The sequence below is a fragment of the Channa argus genome, chromosome 8, assembly GCF_033026475.1.
Source record: "Channa argus isolate prfri chromosome 8, Channa argus male v1.0, whole genome shotgun sequence".
In the NCBI taxonomy this organism is placed as follows: domain Eukaryota; kingdom Metazoa; phylum Chordata; class Actinopteri; order Anabantiformes; family Channidae; genus Channa; species Channa argus.
In genome coordinates this window covers 17,450,396-17,474,826 of record NC_090204.1, presented here as the reverse complement: position 1 = coordinate 17,474,826, position 24,431 = coordinate 17,450,396, and the positions used below count along the sequence as shown (strand labels likewise).

At 40.1% G+C, this 24,431-nt stretch overlaps 1 protein-coding gene across 4 annotated transcripts in view; it reads left to right on the top strand.

Annotated features, from left to right (window-relative positions):
• ano8b (anoctamin 8b) overlaps positions 1 to 24,431 on the top strand; it is a 36,138-nt gene that overhangs the window by 7,884 nt on the left and 3,823 nt on the right. Inside the window, exons 1-19 of one of the 4 annotated variants that reach the window (XM_067514660.1) lie at positions 8,628 to 8,786; positions 10,967 to 11,077; positions 12,116 to 12,248; positions 15,846 to 15,984; positions 16,066 to 16,162; positions 16,340 to 16,456; positions 16,662 to 16,789; positions 16,889 to 17,050; positions 17,372 to 17,524; positions 17,786 to 17,912; positions 18,083 to 18,138; positions 18,229 to 18,303; positions 18,473 to 18,607; positions 20,304 to 20,551; positions 20,990 to 21,149; positions 21,280 to 21,681; positions 22,596 to 22,787; positions 22,930 to 23,061; positions 23,897 to 24,007. In XM_067514660.1, coding sequence (XP_067370761.1) covers positions 8,720 to 8,786; positions 10,967 to 11,077; positions 12,116 to 12,248; positions 15,846 to 15,984; positions 16,066 to 16,162; positions 16,340 to 16,456; positions 16,662 to 16,789; positions 16,889 to 17,050; positions 17,372 to 17,524; positions 17,786 to 17,912; positions 18,083 to 18,138; positions 18,229 to 18,303; positions 18,473 to 18,607; positions 20,304 to 20,551; positions 20,990 to 21,149; positions 21,280 to 21,681; positions 22,596 to 22,787; positions 22,930 to 23,061; positions 23,897 to 24,007 — 2,745 coding nt within the window. In that variant the 5' untranslated portion in view covers positions 8,628 to 8,719. Of the gene's footprint in view, positions 1 to 8,627; positions 8,787 to 10,966; positions 11,078 to 12,115; positions 12,249 to 15,845; positions 15,985 to 16,065; positions 16,163 to 16,339; positions 16,457 to 16,661; positions 16,790 to 16,888; positions 17,051 to 17,371; positions 17,525 to 17,785; positions 17,913 to 18,082; positions 18,139 to 18,228; positions 18,304 to 18,472; positions 18,608 to 20,303; positions 20,552 to 20,989; positions 21,150 to 21,279; positions 21,682 to 22,595; positions 22,788 to 22,929; positions 23,062 to 23,896; positions 24,008 to 24,431 lie in introns of those variants that run through there. The other 3 variants (XM_067514659.1, XM_067514658.1, XM_067514661.1) reach the window with 3 other exon arrangements.

Sequence of the window (24,431 nt, the reverse complement as noted above, 5' to 3'; positions counted from 1 at the left end):
GTGATTGCAACAATTTATTCAGCAAACCCGCTGTGATTTCTGTGTGACCTTGCAATTCAAAAACTCGTAAAAACATAAATCGCAAATAAAAGAAAACCCAAAAATCTGTCATTTTAGGCTATGACAATATGGAGAGACTGGTATATTCCAGTTCATATACAAACAATGTTGACTTACAGCTGGGGCAGCACAGTGGTGGAGTGCTTAGCACTGCAACCCCACAGCTAGAAGGTCCCTGGTTGAAAGCCACAAGTTGGCTGCAGCCTTTCTGCGTGGAGTTTGGATGTTGTCCCTGTGCTTGCGTAGGTTTTAATTGGGTACTATGGTTTGCTGTCAGTTTGAGTGTGAATGGTTGTCTGTCTATGTATGTCTCTCTGTGATGGCCCTGAGATAGACTGGAGACCCGTCTGGGGTGTTTCCCACCTCTCACCCAATGACAGCTGGGATAGGCTCTAGCCTCTCACGACCCTGAACAGAAAAAGTGGTTAAGAAAATGGATGGATGGACTTCCAGCTGTAAAGCAAAGGCTTTTAGTTTGGTTCAGCTCAGATATTTGCCCTCCTTCTATTTGTATTTCTCTGTCTTTTCTCGTTGCCTCTTTGTTTGCTGTTGAGTCCACACCATCGTATACACTGAATCATCTGCACCATGTCTGTTTTTGTTCAGATAATTGCCAATATTCTACTTGCTGTATTCTTAGTGCAGCTTTTACTTGCTCATTTTTCTTGCCAAAGTGCTATGAGACAACTCATTTCTGTATTTTTGATGGTGCCCAAAGAAATTGGCTGTCAAGGAGAGTAAACTGCATTGCCACAGCTGTTACACCTATATTTGCATTTAAGAGGGGAGAAAATCTTCAGATTTTTTGCTTTCCTCCTGATCAGTGTTTATTGGCGCTTGAGTCAACAGCCTGTTGTTTGTGTAAAGGTCTTGGAGTACAGCTGCCTCCACTCGCATAGAAAAGAGTAATTAATTTGTCTTTTCCAGCTTAAAGATATCACAATTTTAAAAATCTATAAAAGTTGTTCCCCTTGGAATTACTGCTTTTTCCAAAAAGTAGTGGACTTCCTATTTTGTTTCCACCTTGTAGAAAATAATAGTTTTCAGTCAGATTATTATATATATAATAGTATCACTGACCTCTCTAGCACTTCTGTAGAAACTCCACAGCTAAATAAACCAGGATCAAATTCTGCATAGAGCTTCCTGGAGCTCATTTTTGAAAGGCTAGAGAAATCAAAGCCAACTAAGTCATTAATGACGTCTTCCTCTGCCGCTTGTCATTGAGCAGGAAGGGAAGAGTTTAGTAGTGTACAAGAGTCACTGGTTCCTCTGGGTATTGATCTGACTTGGAGCCTCCCTCCCATCTTTCCTGTCCAGGAATAGAATATCATACCATCATACAGATCAGTCAGTCCACAGCCATTGGACTGACTGACTCACTGCTACTGTGTCTTTTCTCCAAATGTATTCTTCTGCAGTCCTTTCATCCTCCGTTGCCACAGTGCCTAGCATAATTGAAAAAATGATAACCATTATGAATGGCCTTCTGCTACAACCTGAATCCTTTTCAGTTTTAATGACCTCATTCCTACAGTGCATTTATTCCCATAATTCATTTAACCTCCACTAAATAGTTGTGAGCACCACTTTCCTAGACAAAGGACTGATTGCCACTGAAATGATTTCTAGGTTTGAACGTACAGTCAGTCATATGCACAGTAGCAGGCCTAAGTTAAGCACTAATGCACTCTGTTAAAGCTGCTTAAAAATGTATGAGGCTGTTTTCTCTGGATGCCTGAGTGTGGAGTTCCTCCAAATGACTCTCTTTATGGAGTTTGGGTGCTCTGAATAAAAAAAAAATTTAAAAAAAAGTTCTAGACCAGCAGGTCCCCATTGTGTCCTCAAAATAGTAACAATGTTTAGGAAATACGTTGTTTGCTTGCCTTCATGCTTATAATTGTTTTTATGTTATAAAACTTTAACTGATGTAGTGGCTGAATTATTACAGCACCTGCCACATTACTGCACACAGTCTGGGTTCATGTACTGCATGTCCTACCTCTCTCCCAGGGTTTTCTGTCTATATCTTCACCATTACTTATAGGAAGTCAAAGTCATCACATCATGTCAAGACTACCTGCATTCCATTAGCTTCAGCAGCTCAATGCAGTCCCCATTGAAGTTTTATTTTCATCATTCTATGTGAAAAAACAAAGTGCACTCCGCAAAATGTCTTTCCATAATTGCCAGTGCCAAGTGTCAGTGGGCTTTTGAGAAACCTGTACCTTCCGGTTTGAATCTGACAAGAGCTCAACGAGATCAGGATGTTTATTCATGTAAAGCTGAGCAGATTAGGCACAACCTGAACTGAAAAGATCAAAATGCCAGCAACAATTGCACATTGTAATGTAGCCTTTATCAGGGTTGTTCTGCTACAACGTTTGGACCCAATGGCATAATGATATGTCATTTAAAAGACTAGTTTAAATTTTTTATGACCACAAATAAAGATTGTATTTCTCCAAATATCAATGTATTTCTATCATTTAAATATATCTATATCTTATTTTTAATTCTTTTTTGGGTTTTTGTTTTTTCATCAAGTTAAATATGTTCCCTTTTAATAGCACCATGGTCCTTATTCTGCTCCATGCAAACCAGAAATGACCCCTCACTTGAGTTTATGTTGTTGCAGTGTGCTATGTACGTTTTCATCTATGTGTTCATCACAAAACCCATCCTCCACTTTGGCAGATTCCCACTACTCAACAAGGAGGTCTGTGTGCTCCACAAAGGCTGCTATTCATTCCACTATATTCATCATCACCACTCGCTTATTTCATAACTTGTAAGCCTCCTCATGACAATGCCCAATTCAGCCAGTTAACCGGTGTGTGGTTGTCTGCATCAAAATGATATAACACTGGCTTCTGTTCATGATTGCTACCTGCTACTATTTTCAACTGCAGCTTGCCAACAGATACAACTGCTCATCCTGCCTCTTTGCTTTTTTACTAGTGTAGCTCACTCAAATTAACCAGATAACCTAGAGATTTTTTAGAGAGTGGGGAATGGAAGATTTAGTGAGGACAGGTGTGTAGTGCAGGCAGAAAGTGATATAATGGAGCAAAAAATATGGGATGGGGAAAAGTGGTACAACAATGCTGCCATGTGAGCTCTGTGGCTTTTTCTTTTTTTTTTATTGGTCTTGCCTTGTCCTTCTCCTGGCGCACAGCCACGTGCAGCTCCAATGTCATATGTAATCATTGTTATCTTGGAGCCAAGGACGAGTTCCTTTTATCCTCCCTGTGTGTGTTAATGAGGAAACCAGATTTCTGACATCCACCAGCATTGACATCTTCATCCCATTTTTCACAAAGGTGGAACAGATACTCCTACCTCCCTCCCATGGAAAGACAGTCTAAATCAATTGAACTGAATGATTTTAGCTGAACCATTCAAACTCACCTCCAGCTTCTAACCCCAAATCAGCGCAAAAAGCGATTTCTGACAGCAGTACACCACTCGTCAAGCCTTTGTCAAGTAGCTGGAAAACCACTATTGCTGGAAGTGACTTGTAATTAAAATTAAAAACAGTCATTCAGCTAGTTTAAACCGAGCGAAAGGCTAGAAAGTGAGGTGCTGGCCTGTAGAAGTAGGATTGAAGGGGTTTTGCAGGCTAACCACTTTTGGCATCACAGGGGGCAGAAAAGCAATTAGGGACAGCACAGTGGCTTCTGAACTGTGGATCAAGACTCGAGGTCCGTTGGCAACAGCTGAGGCCTGATCAAGGAACGCTTAGCTTTGTTTCATTTCATTTTGTTTCATAAGGGTTTATTTCGAGTCTTGACAATTAAATGAACATTCCTCATCCATATCATTGCATCTTTGTACAATTTAAAGTTCTACTATATGATACTTAAAGTCCTCTCAAATAAGAATGAAAGGGATTAGGCTGAAGCCAAAGCTTATTTATAACTTACCCCTTTGTTATCACCTACACATTTGTCATTTTAAGCCTCTCAAAGTACCCATTAAAAAATATAAAAATATAAATAAAATATCTGGTCATCTTGTCTTGCCCTAGATACAGAGTCATATTAATGTACACTTTCTTGTACTTGTTCAACACATCTTTAAAAATCTTAAAACTCATCAGAGTTTTGCATGTTTTTAATTTATCGTCACGTTTGTTTCATAAATTCACCCCTCTGACTGAAACACATCTACTTTTAAAATAGGCTTTGGTTCTAATTTTCTTGAACATAAAGTTTTCTTTGGGATTATTGTTATTTGTTAACATTTAGTTTAAAGCGCTCCTGTCCTAAAGTGGAACCTCACAGAGCTACTAATGTGGCTGTTGAATTTTTGCTTTGTTTATCTTTCTTTTACTAAGCTTGGAGTTTTCGTTGGAGTACTTCGCTGAACCTGACCCGTGTATGTTATAATTGGGATAAATGTCATGCAAAAACAAATTCTGCAACGTTTATTAATGGCTGGAGAAAAAATGTTAATTAGCAGCAGGTCTGATTGCGGGGTAATTGCAGTAGAGCTTTAAAACCTACTGGAAACCAGCTTAGATTAAATGCGTTTTGCAAGTGCACAACAAACGTCAGCTGATATTGAGTCTTTGTATTGTACAATCTTCTTTATTAACCTTAAGTTCTTTCATCAAAAACACAGCATTTAATTAGTGATTAGAGATACTGTTACTGCCAAATGCAGAAATGAAGTGTTGTAGGAGACGTTGTTAGTGGTCACACACTGAAGCATCAGCACTTTGTTAACTCGGGTATAATTGTACCGCTCTTTCCCTCTTCGATTTTAGTTTAGAATCATTATCCATTCACAAGGAGCTCCATGTACTCAGTGATGACAAATAACTCTCGAGACAGCTTGAGTGAAAGGAAAAGAGGTGAGAGCTGAGAGAGAGGGGGAGATAAATAAAAAGAAAGCTCTGTGAGAAGGAACGATTCTACCCTGGGGGAGCCAAGACAGAGGATTCTGATGAGAGAAAGGTGCAAAGATGGTAATGCCAAAAAGATATAAAAGAGGAAGACTGAGAGGTGTGGAAGAAATGAAGGGGGTGAGGTAAAAGAAAGTGAAAAGAGACGGGAGTGGTCTGCTACAGTGGGAAGAGAGTCTTTCATATAAAGTAAAATACGTCTGCCAGTGGTGAACAAAGATGGAATTGGAAGTGTTTGTGTTTGTCAGCTTGGTGCCTGAATGTATGCAGACTGTGTACAGAGCCTCGCACTGGGAGGGTGCAGCAGGGGGGCCTCTGCCACAACCAATAAAGTGAGTCAGTGTTGGGAAGTTGGAAAAAGCAGGAGGAAGCGGAAAATGGGAGAAAAAGACGGATAAGAGGAGAAGGTGGGCTGTGGTTGTGTGGTACATTTTTGTCTGATTCACAATCCACAGCTTGATTCACACAGTCTTCACAGGTGCAACAGTCTGATTTGGTATTTATTTCAGCTACGTGATTAGATGACTCGGTTTGGTTGTGTGGTTGTTGGACCTCTGTACACTGTACATATGGAGAGAAATGCTGCAGCACAGTTTGCCTGTATCTGTGGTGTATGTTTGTGTAGACAGGTGTGGATTTGGAGACCGGTTTGAGAAGGAAACTGTCTGTGGTTACATTTCTAGAAATTCTTCAAATTAAGAGCATTGATTGGTGTTTAAACCCGATTAGGTAGTCTGTCCAATGTACTGATGTAGTTGTTCGGTCTGGGTTTAGTATTTATGTCAATGGAAATGTCTTCATGTTAGGTGTTTTATGAGGGATTGAGATTCCAAACTTATTCCCCGCTGAGAAGATTTACATCCTGGTCTAGTTCTCTATCCTTGTAGAAAATGCAGTCTTGCCCTGTGTTTTTCCTATTGGCACCTTTTTCTAAAGTGTGTTGTTTGCAAAATAATGCCAACAGTGTGCAGACATTAAGATGCCAATGTACTTTAGACAAAATTCTCGGTTCTACAGTAAGTAATATCACAAAACCACAAGACCACAAAAACAACTGCTTGTTTGAGATGAGGCAGCAGACAAGTATAGTATGAAGTGCAGTGGGTGTCACTCCTACAAAGCACTAAAGCAATTACCGCTAATTACTGCTAATCACCAACGTGGTTGCCAGAGACAACAAGAATTTTGCAAGTTATCACTTTAACTGACACATTTTGCTTCCGTTGAGCACCATATGCACAGAGTACTTATGTTATCTCAACTGTCTCCTTACGGTATCTGCAGAAATGTGATAAAAGCTTAATGAATATCCAGGCGTTAATGAATAGAAAAATATTTGATTTAAGTTAACTCCGATGAATTCATAAATGTCTTTGTCACTCTATCACCTATAAAATAACCTTTTATTAAAATGTATACTTTAAAACCCCAATTCAAAGGATGAAGTGTGAAACTAAAAGAAAAACAGAATGCAAAATTATAAAATCAACCGATATTTTATTCACAACAGAACATCAGGTGTTGAAACTGAGCCATTTTACCAGTGCATGAAAAATATCAGCTCATTTTGAATTTGTAAATAATTGCATTCTGGTTTCATTTCCGTTTTACACTTCATCCAACCTTTTTTTGCACTGGGGTTTGTACATAGTCAACAATATCGCTGACCTGATTGACATCCTGCAAGTACTTTTCCTTCCAGACACTTAAAAAGTCAACAGAAAACTTTTAAAACTTTAAATGAGTGAAATCTTCAGTGTTGATCCAAAGCTGCTCTAGGTGAGTGTAAAGAGCAGCCAATTATCAAACACACTTACACAGCCAGTGAAAACAGTGAATGCATCATGAAGTCTTTCCTTACACCATGTCTGTGACTTTCATTTTAGTGCTTCACGCTAGTTTTCTAACTGACTTAGACCCTATTAATCTGGTACTTTATATATCAGGCTCACACACATGCACATAGACAATTACCTGCATGGACACACACACACAGATGCCTTACAAAAATGCCTCAGAGAGCAACTCGGATCACAAAAAGACGCCCTGCTTGTTACGCCTGCCTGGCTGCTGTCTGATAAGCATTAGCCCTGGAACAGTCATTCTACTGTGAAGGCCGTGAGTAATACAGGCATTATGTGTATCAGAGCAAGTCCTGGGCCAACATGCTCTGCATTGCCCTGGTTCTCCTACAGGGCCAAAGGCGGCATTTTAAACTCAGAAATTTTTTGTCGCCATAAACCAAATTTGGGATCATTTTTATGTAGTTGTTATTGTAGTACAGAATAGTCAGATAAGTAATTGACTGGCCTTGTGAAATCAATCACAGAGGGTTGGATGGAGAAAATGAGAGCTGTAACTTTGAAATATACTGGCTCCCTCATTTCTTACAGTGTAGTTACGTTCTGGGTAAAATGCTTTATGGACACTGGGAAGCAGAAACTGTAATGTACAGCATATACAAGCACCTCAATTTTGAAATTAAAACAAAATCAACACATTTAATCTTAAATTAAAAAAGTTTAAAGCAGCTGTAATGAATATCTTTAAAACCCAGCTACATTATTTTTTAATAATTCACATGTAGAATCACCTTTCAGAAGGTTCTTTTAGCTTCTTGGATCAGTCCTGTGGACTGCTCATTGTCAGTGCTCCTGCCAGTAGACCTGTTACATATCATACCATTTCTGTCTAGCCTGGTTTCCTGTGTCTTCCTTTGTCAAATGAGGGCATAAAAGAAAGCTTTGACGGCAGAAGAAAGCAGAAGACGGCCAGTTCGTTAGTGAACAAAATAGAGCATTTGCCAACTAAGGAGACAGAGACATCAGAAATCGAGTAGAGCACATTAACTGTACTCAGGTGGACGGAGTCATGTCAAGTAGTCTGGTGGGTCAATGTGTTGAGCTTCAGGTTGGGATAAAGGAGTCTCCTGGTTCAAACCCCAGTCCACAAACCTTGAGTGAGACACCCAGTACTAGGTCCTCAGGTGCTGCTGGACGCTTCCCACTGCTCCCTCCAGGGGAATAGGTAAATGGCTAGCACAAATTTTATTGTAAGACGTATGTATAAGTGTATATATTTTCAGTGATGAAAGTAAAGCTTCTATTCTATGTTATTGTTGCTCCGTATCTGTTAAGTGTGCAATCAGGGACCTATTCTATTGGCCATCAAAGTCACCAAATCCAGTGAAAACATACTAATGTCAGACATGTGTTAATGTACATTTTGCAGAAACAACTTGAACATGATAATCCTTGTTTAGAGCAAAACCACACTCACACACACAGACTCATGTCAGTCTGGACTGGGCAGTGCATTGACACCTTGTTAGTTGGTACATAAATCACTTTTCATGTCCTGCCAAAGTAATAAAAGCACGAACACATGCAAAACATCTGAAAAAACGCACAGTATTGGGGCATACACATAAATTGAAGCATTGTGATAGTGTTGGAAACCTATCTGCTTGTTTCCAGGAGTGTGTGTGTGTGTGTGTGTGTGTGTGTGTGTGTGTGTGTGTGTGTGTGTGTGTGTGTGTGTGTGTGTGTGTGTGTGTGTGTGTGTGTGTGTGTGTGTTTCCCTCAGCGATGAATACAAATCTCATTAGAATTGCTGTCACGTCCCAGCATTGCCTGCAGCATTTCTTCCTAAACACAGTGGAGCAGCCAGTCAGATTTCAGTACCTAGGAGTACCACTCGAGATTAAAAAGTCTAAGATACCTTGCTCAGTTTCCTATTTGGCCTGTTGTAATGTTAGAAAATGTTCTACAGAAGGGGAGAGAAGCATGGAACCAAATAAAGTTGTTTCAACCTCTTTGTAAGTACTGAAGAGAGATTCTTTAAATAGTGACGTTACTTCAAAGTCAAGTTCTGTTTGCAGCACAAGTTTGTGCATTTTTGACAGAAATTATTAGCTTTGGCAAAACAGACAAGAATTCTGATTTATTTTGTCTATTTATTTTGTTTATTATTGTCTCTGTGTCTCTTATTTGTTTACCTATTTATTTTTGAGAGCTGTGGTGCAGACATGAGCAGTAAAAAGAGCAACTGCAGAAATCTCTTCTCTCCACTTGGAAGAACACATCATAAAGTGCATCCTGCAGTTCCTCCAGGATTTTGCAGTCACAACAATTATTTCAACCAATCCTCCGTTAATTCTGTGCAAGCTTGCAATTTAAAAAAAAAAAAGAAAATCATAAAAATAGTGCAACATGTGTCAACCTTTTTTAGAAAAGGTAAAATAGGCCACAAAACTGCATAAAAGGTGTTATAATACTGCCGGTAGGTTTGGAATGTTTAGTTTGGGTTTTACCAGTAAAACTATAAAATTGGTTTTGAGGTAAATTAGGGACTGAGCCAACAGACCTACTTTTATAAAAAATATACCATTGTGGTGTTTGTGCTACGTCTTGTTGCATGTTGATGCTTCCTGTGCTGTATAAGCACATGTAATATACTGTAAACAAAGACAACAAATATGCTCTTTCACCATCAGACTTGTTTCTGGAAGTATCCCCTTTGTGGTTTTCTGTCACCGCTGAAAGTTCCACCACGAGCTGCAGCACACTGTTGCTTTTTTAATGTGACAGGTGCTTATCGGATTCAAAGAACACGCAGTTCCAGTGTGATTTACAGCATTGTGATTATGGTGGTGATACCATGGTTAAATTTGCAACCTGGCATGACATTGACCTTCACAAGTGTGCACATACAGTATGTGAACTGGAAATAGGATATTCTATGGTAATACAATAAGGATTTGTACAATCATACATAGCCTTCATGTATTGATTTTGTCTATTTTCTTTTACTCAGAGGGAACATGCAGCATGTCATACTGCTTTAAGCACAAAAAAGTGTAATCCCTTGATGAATTGCTGTACAAAATTTGCCTGTGTGTGATCTTGGAAAGTGCCCCAATTTCCAGCTTCCCTGACAACCTCATGGGGTGGGACTGATGTGGGACGGGCATTATCTTCAGGCTGCTGTCATTATTATTCAGGTTTCCGGGAACCAGTTCTCACACACTATCATCTGACAGCTGAACAGGGTCTCAGGTTAAATGGGTTACTGAAATGCTTAATGTGTGTGTCTGTGAGTGTGTGAGTGTAAACTGTTGGCACTGCTGCCTTTCTGAAGCAGAATATGAGACTGTAGAGCGACAGTGACAGATGAATGAGGTGTGAAAGTAAAGATGAAGTGCATTTGAGCCCGGAGAAAGAAATTGCTGCTTACTTTGTTACACTTTTTTTGTTCTGCCAAGCCAAGTTGACCACATTGCTCACAAGGCATAAAAGGACAGAGCATGATTTACGTCTTTGTTTGTGACCTTGACATGTTTCAGAGGACGTGTTTCACAGATGGGGCAGTTTGTAGCTTGGGTAGGGAAAAACTTGTTTTGTGTTTAATCTTGAAGTGAGTGGGTGGTAGACGTGTTTTAATGAAGGTGTTAACAGAAGATTTTGAGTACATTTTTTATGATGTACCCAGCACAGAGGAAATATACACTGTACATTATATTCTTTTTGTTGCATGGGCCTGTAATATAATTTCTCATGACTCTGTATGAGCTATTTTTGGTTTGCTGTTGTTTTAAATAGAGATCAGGTAATTAAACACATACTTAGCGAAGTTGCAGTTTTTTTTTTGCAGCCTTAAAGATCCAAGGACTAACACTGGGGGAAATTGCTGCAGTAACGTGTTGATTTTATAGAGCTGAGTGCATCTGTGCGAATGTGATCATTTCAAGGGCGTGACCTCTGGCCTCTGCAGCACATGATTTTTTTGTGTCAGTCTCATGCTGTGAGGGGAAAGGGCATGGCATTTAAATCTGTCCCATCAAGAAAAAAGATTTTGTTCCTGTGTTGGGGCAGCAGGGTAAGATTTTTAGAGGGGGGCTTTCTAAAAATGTTACGAATGTCATTGCTGCTTAAACAGTTTCACTTTGAAAAGGTGACTCTCTCTCTCTCTCTGTCGCTCTCTGTCTCTGTCTCTCAGATAAGTTGTTCGGAAAGAGGCTGCTGCAGGCTGGGAGACACATCATGTCTCATAAGTCTTGGATGAAAACGGTGCCCACAGAGAACTGTGATGTCCTCATGACATTTGCAGGTCAAGTATTCAAACACACACGTTTGCATTTCTATGCTTGTGAAGATGTCGCTGACATAATGCACCTCCAGCACCTACATGTTTTAGATTGTTTACCCTAACTTCATTAAGATTACTGCAAATAATAACTGCAACCATTTAAAAATTAAAATTTTATTACAGTGCAATATTATCTTAATAATATTCTTTATTTGAACTTTTAGAAATCTAAGAAACTGTAATTACTTACAAATAATAACTCATCCTTTTTGCCTTAACTAAGAGTCTTAACAGTTCCTATCTAAATCTATAGATTATGATACAAGACAAGAAAAGTAGTAAATCTTCAGACTGGAGGAGCTGGAACCAGCAGATGTTTGACTTTTTTGCTCAGAAGTTGATTAAACTGTTACTGACTCATTTGGGTTGATTGAAGTTGATTTCCACGTCCAGTAAACCCTTCTGTTAAAGTGAAGAACAGCCATAATGTCCTACTTCTTCAGTATCTTTGCTCTAGGGGACTAAATATAGTTGATTAAAATCAAAGTACATGAGCACATGTGTTTGCAGACACATTTGAAATATACTATTTAAAACCCATCTGCCATATGCACCTTTTACTTTCATGCTTCACTTACGTACTGCAGCCCCACTGATGTGAAATTTTATGTAATTCAATAATGCCTAAGAAAGAAGCTCTTTTTATTCTTTTATTTTCTTTATTTCAAATTGTTTATATAGAACTTAGAGATCTCACACCGCAGAGCAACAGGGAAGGTTTATAACTATACTAACAGAAACAATCACGACTGTTATATAAAGTTATTAATAGAGGTAATTATAACTTTGATGTTGCTGATTTTATGTTTTTAACTGTGAGTTTCTTAACCAGCTAGAAGAGCAAAGGAGAAAATCGAAGTGTTTGTCAGTAGACACTTAACCTCCAGCTGCTGCTCAGGAATAAATATTACAAGACTGTGGGAACACTCCTCAGTTTCTGTTTACAATGATGCGTGGGCATGGTTGAAATGTATTTGTATTTTTCATTTCCTGCAACAGACACTACAGATGACCACACGTTGCTATGGCTACTGAACCACATCCGGCTGGGAATCCCAGAGCTCATCATCCAGATCCGACATCACAAGCACACGCAAGTCTACGCATTCTTCGTCACCGCTACATATGAAAAGTAAGAACCCTGCCCAGAGGGGAGTTGAAGGTTGTTGATTGTCTTACAGACTAGAATATTACTGCCTGCAAAGAGACAGTATTTCGGATTTTTGATAAATTACCTAATAGAGGAAATGTCTGTGTTCGTCACAGCTTCCCAGAGCAGAAGGGGTGTTTTCAAAGGTCATAATTTGTCCTGCTCTTGGCGCAAAACTGACATAAATAAATAAGGGAAAATCTTTACATTGAAGCAGGTATAAAAAAGTGAAAGTTTAAAACTTGTACTGTTCTCTCAATCGACTAATGGTTTAATCAGAAACTGCTTTAGCCCTCATCCACAGTAATGGGATGTTGTTATATACTAATAAATTGTGGTATTCCGTGAATTTTAACTACTGTGACTATGAAATAAAAAAGCTAGAAAGTGGTATAAAAACACAACAGGTACAGTATCTTTTACCTTTTAAACGTTTATATAGCTGTTATAGAATTTCACCATCATATAAATGTAGTATATTGTTCGTAAATATGAGCTTTCGTTCTTTCCGGCTGAGTGTAAAAAACCAATGTACCTCTTATGTCTGCACACTAAATAAGTTCTATAGTCAGGAGAAGTAGAAATATGTCAATGGAATTATTGATACTCAGTCACGAAAAAAGATCCTACAAGTTTCTCCTGAAAAGTTAAAACTGATGAAAAACACATTGAAATATCACTATAGTTATTTCTGATCATTCCTAATAAATATGTCCAGGCTAGTTTCATTTGTGTATAATACTTTACTCCAATGCAAATCTGAGATTTTTTTCACTAAATTCTTAATTTTTATTTTACTTAATTATATTTAAGTTATTTCAGAGAAAGTTGCAGGTCTACAGCTTAGCTAAGCATAAAGACAGCAAAAAGCGAGCTAAAATAGCCTGTTTCTGTCTGATATTTTGTTTGTTTAAATTATTACAAATTAAAGTCCTCTTGTTGTAGCTTCCTTTTTAATATATAAATAGGCTGCATGGAACAAGAAGTCACAGCTGTGACGTTCTCCTGAAACACAGAAAATGAACACATTAGCTGATGAATAATACAATATGTGATTTCATTTTGTAGGTCGTGGTTTCTTCTTAAATGCTTCTACTGGAGTTAGGGTGTAAAATACAGAAATATCCCCACTGTTCCGTGCTGCTGTAAAATAGTACCTTCATTTATCATGGTTTTATATTTAGCTGTAACTATAGTAGGAACAGCAGTTTAGCTCATACGCAGTGAATCATTATCGGCACCACTCCTCTGCTTCTGACTGCTGTGCTGCAGGTTATTTAAAGTTTTTGCAGAAGGTTAGAGGCAGGCTAAACCATATGGATTGTATTTTCTCTGATTACACTGCCCAGACACAGCCTCTTATTGTGAAAAAATCCCCAGTGTAATTGGAGATCAGCCCAGGGTCGTTTTAATCTCAGCGTTGACTTGGGTGTATAAATACTGAGAAATACAATCCAGGAGATCAGGGTGGCACTCGACGTTCCATACCACATTTTAGCTCTCGACAAATGCCTAGTCCTCTCTGCTGACAGTGCATTCGACAATAAGACACTGCAAAACAAAACAGAGAGAGGGTCTTGAGCAAACCTTTTTATCCATGAATGGAAGAGAAACAGACAGATGGCCAGAAGCAAGAAGAAAGAGACATTGAGAGAGATGGAGAAAGACAGAAGCAAAGACAGTAAGAAAAAAGAGAAGCACGGAAAGGTGACGTGGCTGGAGGATGGAGGGAGGGAGGGCTTTCTGAAAGTGTGCCAGTGGGCTTTAGATGAACTGCTCAAGGAAAATGATTTCTGTCTGACACAAGGCACATTCTCCTCTCTCTCACTACACACACACACACTCACCCACAGAAGCAACTGTTAGATAGGTTGACCTACATTTATGTGATAGAAAAGGTAACCCAGAAAGCCTTCCATCATCTCACCTTGGATAGTCATTCAGTTTGCCTACGAACAGAGAAAATGTTGCCTTCTTCTCTTAGCTGCCCTTAGGACTCCAGGTGTATCATCTATTACATGTAGAGTTGTTTCCTCTTATATAATATCAGCTCAAATGACATTGTGTTTTTTCCCTCTATGTGTTTGCTTTCGAAAGAATTAGTAGCCAGCGAAAATATGAGCTCAGCTTTAGAACAGCTGGAGACCCAGGTTCAGTGCTCTTTTGTGCTTGGTTTTCAGAAATAGCAGTTTTGACAATGAACATACTCAACTTGACACAAATCTGAGGCCTTCTTCTCTTTTCTTACTGACTTACCATCAATTACTCATCCTCCACTTTGACTCTGCATTTTAAAGTACGCCATCCTATTCTGCTGAGTTTCTACATTTCATCTCATAGATATTTGCTAAATTAGCATAAACCTTTACATACAATGCTCTCACCCAGCAGTATCCTGCTCTTTTACAAGGTTAGCTTTGTCCACGCATTGATTTTGACTGCCTCTCCAAATGAAAACTCATATTTTGGAGGAGTGAGCATAAAAGGTGAACACGTTTTTTTGATTAAATGAGAGAGGGAGATTCTCATTAAGATTCCTGGCAGCAGCAGGAGGTGCACACCTCTGAAATGCTTTAAAGTTATTGGCTTAGATTATTAAACAGTTGGTTTAAAGATACAGCCATGTTTTGTTTTGTTTTTTCTTCAAAAAAATGACCTTTATTGTAATGGTGGTGCACACGAAGCAGTACTCACTGATAATACAGAAGCTTACGCCTCACATTTCTGCTGTAATCCATCATAGTGCTGAACTTACCTCTCTGTCCTGCTCCTCGAGGTGCCAGGAACTGTATGATGGATGGATGTTACAGGCCCACCCAGGCTAGGATTCCTGTAAATGTGTACATAGAAAAAAAGAAAACAAACAAAAAAAAACACACACACACACATATATTTATGTGACAGGACGAGGTGAGCTGTGAGCCTGCATACAACAGAGGGCCTGGTGCTGCATTATTACTATGACTTCAGCACAAAGCTGCTAGGAAGGACAGAAGGAGAGGAGAAAGGGGTGATGAAATGAAAGGGGGGGGGGCGAAAAGGAGAGGGCTTTGGAAGATAAAAGGATGAAGAGTGCTATGGGGGAAGAAAGAAGGAGGGGGACCAGACAGGACACACGGGGGAGGAGGAGTTGCTGGGAGATGAGATGATGAGAGTGATGACGTTAAAGAGGAGAGTTGAGCTGACCGTAAAGGACAATCCATCCATCGTTACTGATTTTTGGTTTTCCCATTCTTGTGGAAAACAAGACAAACATGCTGCAGTAATTCAGAGTAAAATCTTTTCTACAAAGCCAAGAGTAAGAAAGGGTTTTCCCCAATAGGACTGCAACTAACAATTATTTTGCACTTTTCAGTTGGACAAATAACTCTCTGTGGAATCACTATCAATATGGTGCTCTCCACCGACACCGCAGCTGACAGTGAAATTCAATATTTTCAGGGGTGCTGAAAAGAATTATGGGAAATGTAGCTTAAAAAGGGTTGAGGGAAAGCACAGAAACCTCAGATGACAGACTGGAGACAGCGGACATAGTAATTTTTAAAACTTGGGTTAAAGTATTTGTGGATTTTCCTGCAGTTTGTTGCGAGGTGCTGAGGAGATGGGACTGAGGAAAGCGGTGAAGCCCGAGTTCGGAGGGGGAACAAGAAGCTTCTCCTGTGAGGAGGACTACATCTACGAGAACATTGAGAGCGAATTGTGCTTCTTCACGTCACAGGTCAGGGTCTCTCACACACCCACATGCAGGTAAACACACTCTGAAGGCCTTCCCCTGACTCACTGATCCTGTTCGCTGTAGGAGAGACAGAGCATCATTAAATACTGGCTGGACAATCTACGTGCCAAACATGGGGAGGTGCTTCATAATATCTACTTTCTTGAGGGCCAGGCAATCAGTAAGCTGCTTCCTGTATCTGTACAGTGTTACTATGTGCATGTGATGGATCTTATGTTTTACTGCAGCCTAAAGTTTTATTGCTCTTTATATCTACTCAATGAGTAGATATAAATGTTTTGTGGATTTCTTTCTTGAAACAAATTCAATTTACAGCAATTTACTTTGCTCTCTACAGTCCCGGAGCTGAGTGCGCGAGGTGTGATCCAGCAGGTGTTTCCTCTGCATGAGCAGAGGATCCTCAGTCAGCTCATGAAGTCGTGGGTTCAGGCTGTTTGTGAGAAACAGCCTTTAGGTTAGTTTAGCAAAACACACACGCAGACACACACACTAAACGCGACCCAATGCAGTAGTGAAACCACAGGACAATATACACAGTTTGCAGAATGTGATTTTCATGCACAACTTTAGCATTTTGTGTGTTTTTTTTAAAGAAATAAGTATAAATAAATTTCCTTGTAAAATTTTATTCCAATTAAAATTTTCACCTGTGTTTACAGATGATATCTGTGACTACTTTGGGGTGAAAATCGCCATGTATTTTGCCTGGCTGGGATTTTACACCACTTCTATGTTATATCCTGCTGTGATCGGCTTTGTGCTTTGGATGCTCACTGAGTCAGATCAGGTGAGGAGAGAAAGTTTTCGTTATTACCAATCAAGCTTCGATATTTACTGATCGTAATCTCAAGCGGCTGTGTATGTTTGCGTTTGGGGGGTGGGTCAGACAAGCCGTGACATCTGCTGTGTGGTGTTTGCCCTGTTCAACGTGGTGTGGGCCACTCTGTTCCTGGAGCGGTGGAAGAGGAGGGGGGCTGAGCTGGCGTACAAGTGGGGAACACTGGATACTCCTGCTGAGTCCCTGGAGGAACCACGGCCTCAGTTTCGGGTGAGAGAAACTACACTTGCGATTCCCTCCATTCACCTCTCATCTCTTATGAGCTTTTAGGTCTCCCTGCCGGTGGCAGCCGTAGTCGTATGCATAATGTTTGTACTGAATGTACATATATAACATTCCTGTGTCTCAGAAACTTCCTTGCAAGGTCACAATGACCTTTGCGCCTCTCAAACGTGGCACAAATGTCCATATGTATTTAATACATATGGACATATGGACATACAATCAAATAACTAGAATATGAGTTTGGACAGACATGCTTGTCAACATACAACCACAAGATGGTTATTGTAGTCCTCTCTTTGCTCGCAGGGAATCAAGCGCTGCAGTCCCATAACAGGATGTGAGGAGTTCTATTATCCTCCGTGGCGAAGGCGTGTATTCAGGTGGCTGGTCAGCCTGCCCATCTGTATCCTCTGCCTTTGCTTTGTCTTCCTGGTCATGCTCATCTGCTTTGAGCTGCAGGTCAGTCAACTGTCAGCATCTGTTTTTTTTTTTTTTTTTTCTGCTTGTGCAAACAGAGCAGTGGTGGTTTACCAATGACGTCCTTTATCCTGCACCTTTACTTATTTGAAAGCTGTGTTCTGGGAACTATAAAGCCAATGTGTGGAACCTAATGTGAATAAAGCAAGAGAAAACTCTCCTTGACCAATGTTGTACAGAAGTGCTTATGCACCTTTTTTGACTTGTGGTGATTAATCTAACGCTGCACTTGTGTCACTGCAGGAGTTTGTTATGGGGATCAAGGAAATGCCTCGGCTGGCTCGCTTCATCCCCAAAATCATGCTAGCTATCACTGTGACTGCATGTGACGAGGTGTACAGGAAAATTGCCTGCTGGCTCAACGACATGGGTAAGATTGAAGCTTCCATCTAAACCCAAACCTAATTTTACATCCAGAACAGAGCATCTCTTATACAATATAGTCTTCATAAAGCTGCTTCTATCAGAGATTCTTTAACACTGTGCATGCTCGGTAAACTCTTATGTTATGTGAGAGGATTTTTATTGTTTTTTTCACAGAAAACTATAGACTCCAGAGTGCCTATGAGAAAAATCTCATCATCAAAATGGTTCTTGTAAGTGGCTTCTTATTTCATAATATCTAATCTAACTACATTTTAAAACATTTTGTTCTAAATAATACCTGGGATTTCTTTCTTTTGCAGTTTCAGTTTGTAAATTCTTATCTCAGCCTTTTTTACATTGGATTCTACCTCAAAGACATGGAGCGCCTGAAAGAGGTGAGAAACCTCCCAGCTCTAATGTTTCTCTGTCACACGTTTGCTTGAGTAATTCTTCTGGCATCCAACATGAATCAAAGCAGTGTCCCATGGCTAAATGCTTTGCACTTTCCTGTACATGTATTGATTTTCATAACCATCCACCTTCACATCCCTCCATTTGTGGAAGATGCTGCTGGTGTTGTCTCTGTTAAGGAGTCTGCAACGGCAGGTCCGGGTCAATGTGCTGCCTTCCCTCTTCGTCAAGGTCCAGACGCTTGTGGCCTCTGTTCCCTGGTTCTCCAGGGCTTTGCTCAGGTCCAAAGTATGACCCCTGTTCATCTTCTGCCTGGGTCGAAGGCTCATTTCTGACCGGATTTGTCGTCCATTTGCATGTCACATTTCAACTAGCAACTAGCTTTATAAAATTAGTCTAGTCTGTCTTTTGATTATCTCTGTCTGGTGAAAGCTTGCATCTCCAATTCTGGTAAATATAACAGGTGGTTTTGTGCTCTAGTAGTTTAACAGGCTGTCAGAACATAATATCTGATTGTTTAATTGATCCATGTTATCTCTGACTTCCATTCTCCTCACACCTTTGATAAAATTCTTTTTTCTTTTATATAGAAGTGGGGAATCAATTTGGCTTTTTTTTTATTGGTTGTTGCCTGCCATGCAGTTTGTGTGCGTTTTTCTGCTACAACCATCACCACTTGTACCTCAATTTCTCACCCCGCTTGTCAGTTTCTGTTACACTCTCAGCTGGAGTGCCACCTCATTGCGCTTGTCATAATCTGTTAACATCACCTGACATCTGAGTAGCTACCAGAACGCCCCAGCTTCTACAAATATTTGTCACGGTAATTTTACTTTCTGCAAAGTCAGTCAATACAGTAGAACTCCATAACCGTGTAGAGTAAAATAAACTTAAATAAAATTAAACAAACATGACTTTTATTGTTTTTAGACACTTTCATACAGGACTGAAATAAATTAACTCAGTTGCTAGCCTCAACAAAATGTGCAAAACCACAGTGTCCTGACAAAGCTGACAAAACCATCTGGTGTTGTCGGCTTGATTCTGCCAGTGTCTGACTCTGTGTGTGAATCGGTGCTGAATGTTTCAGGAGTTAACAGCGGGAGAAGATAACTTCTTTTCTACTTTCTGAGGTCTGCATCACTGACTGAAAACTATTTTCTATCTTTGTCTTGTCAACAATTCATGGCTTACATTCTGTGTTGCAGCCAACAGCGACAGTGTGTTTTCCTACAGTGGTTCTGACCAACATTGTCACAGCAGCAGACAATGACACTGGCTATAAATGCTAAATGAGGAACTAAATTAACTGTTTAACTAATAAAGTTATTACTTTGTTGCACTGTCAGGCCTTTCTTGTGATATTGCTGTATACCCAGATTGGAGCAATTAACTTTTCAAGTATCAATGTAAAGTTAGAATATTAAAGAAGTAGATCCATATAATAAACCAGAACTATCCTTTAAGTTTAACGTAAGTTTATTTCTTCCTGTTGTGCAGCGATTTGCATTTGTTGTTCAACTCCTACTGAGAGGCCTTGAGGGGTTGTCATGATCACATCCGCGGTGAATTAGATGGAGGATTTTACTGGGGCTGCACTCCTTTCTGTTGATTCTTTCAAAAGGGCTTCACCTTCCGTCCGACTGCAGACAAATCCCAATCACTGGTGGATGAAATTTTAAATGCATGGCGAAGATTCAGCCCCACTTTTCTGCCTTATTTGATTTGCTTGTTGGTGGTGTCCGCAAACATAATTGCGTTTAGGTTTGTTGCATTAGTCTCATCGGGGTATATCCTACTGCTCTCATTATGCCAATTCTTCTGTCCCACTGCTCCTCTCTGTTGAACTTTCTCTAATTCCTCGTATTTTAAGCTGCTTACAGGCATCTCTTTTAAACACTCTCCACATCATTTGTACAGTATAATGTGTTCAGTCAGGTCGCCTGCTCTTCTTTTTAACACGATTTCTCTCTGTCTTTGTCAGATGCTGGCCACTCTGCTCATTATGCGCCAGTTCCTTCAAAATGTGAAGGAGGTGCTGCAGCCTTACTTGTATGAGCGCCACAAGCTGGGAGAGCTTACACTGCGAGCTGTGTGGGAACTGTTGCTCTCAGTGCTGCTGAAATATGCCCGTCTGGCAGCTGGAAAAGCCCAGTCCTCTCCCACTGACCTGACCATGCCAGGGCCTGGACTGAGGGGCACCAAGCCTGGGGTGGGGCAGTCGGAGAGAAGGTCAAAGTCATTACTTAAACTCTCATTCAGTTAATACATGAAGTCAACACATTTACAGTTACAGCAGCACCTGAAAATGTGGGACCCCTTTAGTATTAACACTAGAGTTTTAAAAAAGCTGAAATTAATTGTTTAATCATGCAGTTTGTAACACACATTATAGTGAACCTACATACAAAATAAAAGTACTTTACTGTATGTATTTACAGTTGTCTTTCACGCCAACACTCCAGGTATTAGTCACTCCAAATAGATCTGCTGGGGTTCAAATACAAAGTCACTTTTATCTACCTCTGCTGTTGTCTGTGCACTGCATGCAGCTATGATTCATGCAATTCAGTCACTGAGTAAATAGAGCAGCAGATCACCGCTGTGTTAAAACACACACATACACACACATTTTGTCTGACGTGTGTTGGTGTCTTCAACTCCTCACAGGGAAAAGAAGTGTCTGAATGGGGGATGTGGGGTTCCTGATGAAGAGGAGGGAGTAGAGAGGGACGAGGCTGACAGTGGGAGGTTCAGTGAAGGAGAGACGGAGGAGGAAAGTCTGATCGACTGCGGTTTGAAGCTGAGGAAAGTCAGCTTCATTGAGAAGGTGCAAGTCTATGTGATAACATTAACTTTCATTATTTGAGAAGAAAGCTCCCTCCAAATATACTGGGTGGTTTGTAAATGTTATTATAAAAGTAACTGTAGTTTTATGTTGCTGGTGTGTTGTTGTTTAGGTGGACAGGAGGCCGGCCTGCAGTGGCCCCCCTATGGATAACAGTTTCCTAGAGGAGGGGAGTCCTACTATGGTGGAAAAAGGAATGGACCCGGCCTCTGTGTTTGAAATGTGTGACGACGACGATGATAATGGTATCCATGATGTGAAGGAGTCAGGCGGGGGAGGGACGGGTGCGGCTGAGGGAATTAATGCTCCTGCTGGTGCTGCTGCTGCAGCTGGTGCTACGCCACTGCCTGCTGGTTCTGAGAGCAGCACGTCACTGCGACAGAGGAGAAGAGGCAGGAGCGCAGAGAGACCAGAGCCTAAAATGAAAAGGGAATCATGGATGGATCCACCTGAAGAGAGAGCGAGCACCACGCTCACTCAGGCTGAGATGGAGAGCTGCATGCAGACTTATGCTGTAAGGGCTGTTTAAACTGGGAGCTATGCACACAGTTTTACAAGGATGGCACTTTCTATTCTTTGAACCCCTTTAAAGGAAGCTTTTCGTTATTGTCCTATTTGACTCTCACAGCTTTCAAAACATTTGCATTCAAACTAAATACTCTTAAACAATTAAGTAATCATTTGGCCAACTGGTGCATCACTTTATCGTATTGTTTGCAGGCAAGTAAAGCTGCAGAATGTGTACCATGTGATTTTATTTTTGCATTTACAAACCTTGCACATCTTCATCTCTCGCTTACTGGCGCTTATCCAGCATAGATGGAAGCTAAATTGAACACAAACCACAATCTTGCGCTACTATAAACAAAAAAAACAAACCCAGCATGTGTGTGGATCAATATGTCAAATAGGTCATCTGACAGGTTGATGAGGAGCTAAACAGCATCTCCTGTCTGTGACTTTTGTGGCTGCATCTTCAGGGTTTTTAATACACTATGTATTTAACTGTGGTCAGATTCAGATAACTTCTGTGCTATATATTTTAAAAAAGCTGTAGGTCCTCTCAATTGTGAGTACAACTTTTATCATTACAAGTAGCCAAATAACAATATGAGAATAACTCCCAAGTTGGTAAATTTGTGTTCAGAAAGAAAATAACTGAAATGTATAACAGATTAGCCGTATACAGTACAGTATGTGGACAGGAGGGGATCACTGTCATTTTCCTCATACTTAGGTAAGTTTTCATAGAACTTTCTAAAGTTAGAGAAGACTAAATCTCAGGCTTCATAGTTGACACCTACAAGTCCCCTGAGTGTGTTGAGAAAAACACTGCTCTTTCTTGTTATCTTGTATCAGAAATGTAATTGAGTCTTCTAGCTGTACTTGATAGAGCTGCGGTGTACTGATCCACACTGTCTCCGTCAGGACACCTTTCAGGACTACCAAGAGATGTTTGTCCAGTTTGGCTATGTGGTCCTCTTCTCCTCTGCCTTTCCGCTGGCGGCCATGTGCGCTCTCATTAACAACATCATTGAGATTCGCAGTGATGCCTTCAAGCTCTGCACGGGTCTGCAGAGACCATTTGGGGTCAGAGTGGAGAGCATCGGCCAGTGGCAGGTCAGTGACAACCACTGTAAAAGATTTTTCTACCTCAATTGACTGAATGAATTGTCACAGTTTAAAATGTTCTAGTGATGTTGTCATGTGCTGACCAGATGAAAAAAACAGCTGAAATGCTTTCTTTGCTTTCTTTGTCCAGACTGCAATGGAAGCCATGGGTCTGATTGCTATTATAGTGAACTGTTACCTGATTGGTCAGTGCGGTCAGCTGCAGCGTCTATTCCCATGGCTCAGTCCGGAGATGGCCATCATCTCTATTGTCATCCTTGAGGTACCGCAGTTGCATCATGCTTGTCAGCGCAGGGCTTTATCAAACCTTTTCTCTTAGGCGCCAGCTTTTTCAGCATCACCCTGTTCTTATGACCCAACACAAAATACATGTTAATCAAAAAAAGTGTCTAGTATTGTAGCTGCAAAAACCTTCACTACTCAAAGTATTTTTTACATGCAAAGACCTTGGACAGTTCATCAAATCCTATAAACATTAACCTTCCCCTATTGCGACACAGATAGATGCTGCCAGGATGTTGTCTTTGATAACGTGTATTAACTTTTGATATAGAAAATTTTAACAATTTTAAGAGAAGAAATTGATAGTTATTCTATATATTGTGTTTGTATATCACATTTTCCTATGTGCATATAGCATTTATAGTATATAATAGACACTTGAGCTTCTCTAATTCTGGGTGTCCTGCATCTTTATTCCATATTGTAATTACATTTGATAAAAAATATATACTGTACTGTGCTGTACTTGAAATAGGTTTTTTATCATGCAGGTAGTTTGAAAAAAATATGAATTGGAACAGTCTTTTTTATTCTTCTACTGCTTGTAGCCTATTTAGATACTGGTTCTGTCAGCACTGCACTCTGTGGCTGTCTATATTCAGAAAAAGGTAAACAGCCTGCAGCGCTGTCTTGGCCTGATAAAGAAGTCAGGCCTATCAGAAGGAGAATTTCACATCCCAAATGTTGTTTTGCCAGAATTAGTTCAAGTAACATTAGTTCAAGTGTATTCTGAAGTGGTGTGTTCTTTTCTTAGTGCCATGGATTTATGTGTGTTACATTACATGCATTTGGGTCTTTTTGCTGTCTATCTGCAGCACTTTGCCATTCTCTTGAAGTACGTCATCCACGTGGCCATTCCTGACATTCCCACATGGGTCCGAGAGGAAATGGCTAAACTGGATTATCAACGCAGGGAGGCCTTTAAGGTACATTATGAGACAATGTAAAAAGAGGAAAATTTCAATTTGCCTATACGACATTGCAAGAGAAGGGTGGATTTAAACTGTTAAGGCAGTTTGAACTAGTGCCTTTAAAAACTACTGAGCTTCACAGTAAATCATCCACCATCAGAAGACCACATTTCTGTTACAAGCACACTGTACTGCAGCACTGCGACTTTTGTTTTCGTGTCAAATTCCTGTTTGCACACTGCTGGTGATATTTTAGCAACATCTGCTTTTGAAAAACTAAATTTGCAGATCTCAAAAAACGAGTATAAGCTTTAGTAAAACCTGCAGTAATATGCTGTGTTCTTACTGTAGTAAGGGATTTGTTAGCAGTGTTTCACTGCAGTAATGTAACAGTTTGCTGTGTTAGTGCTGATTTTAGTAAATACTTTGTGTGGATGTT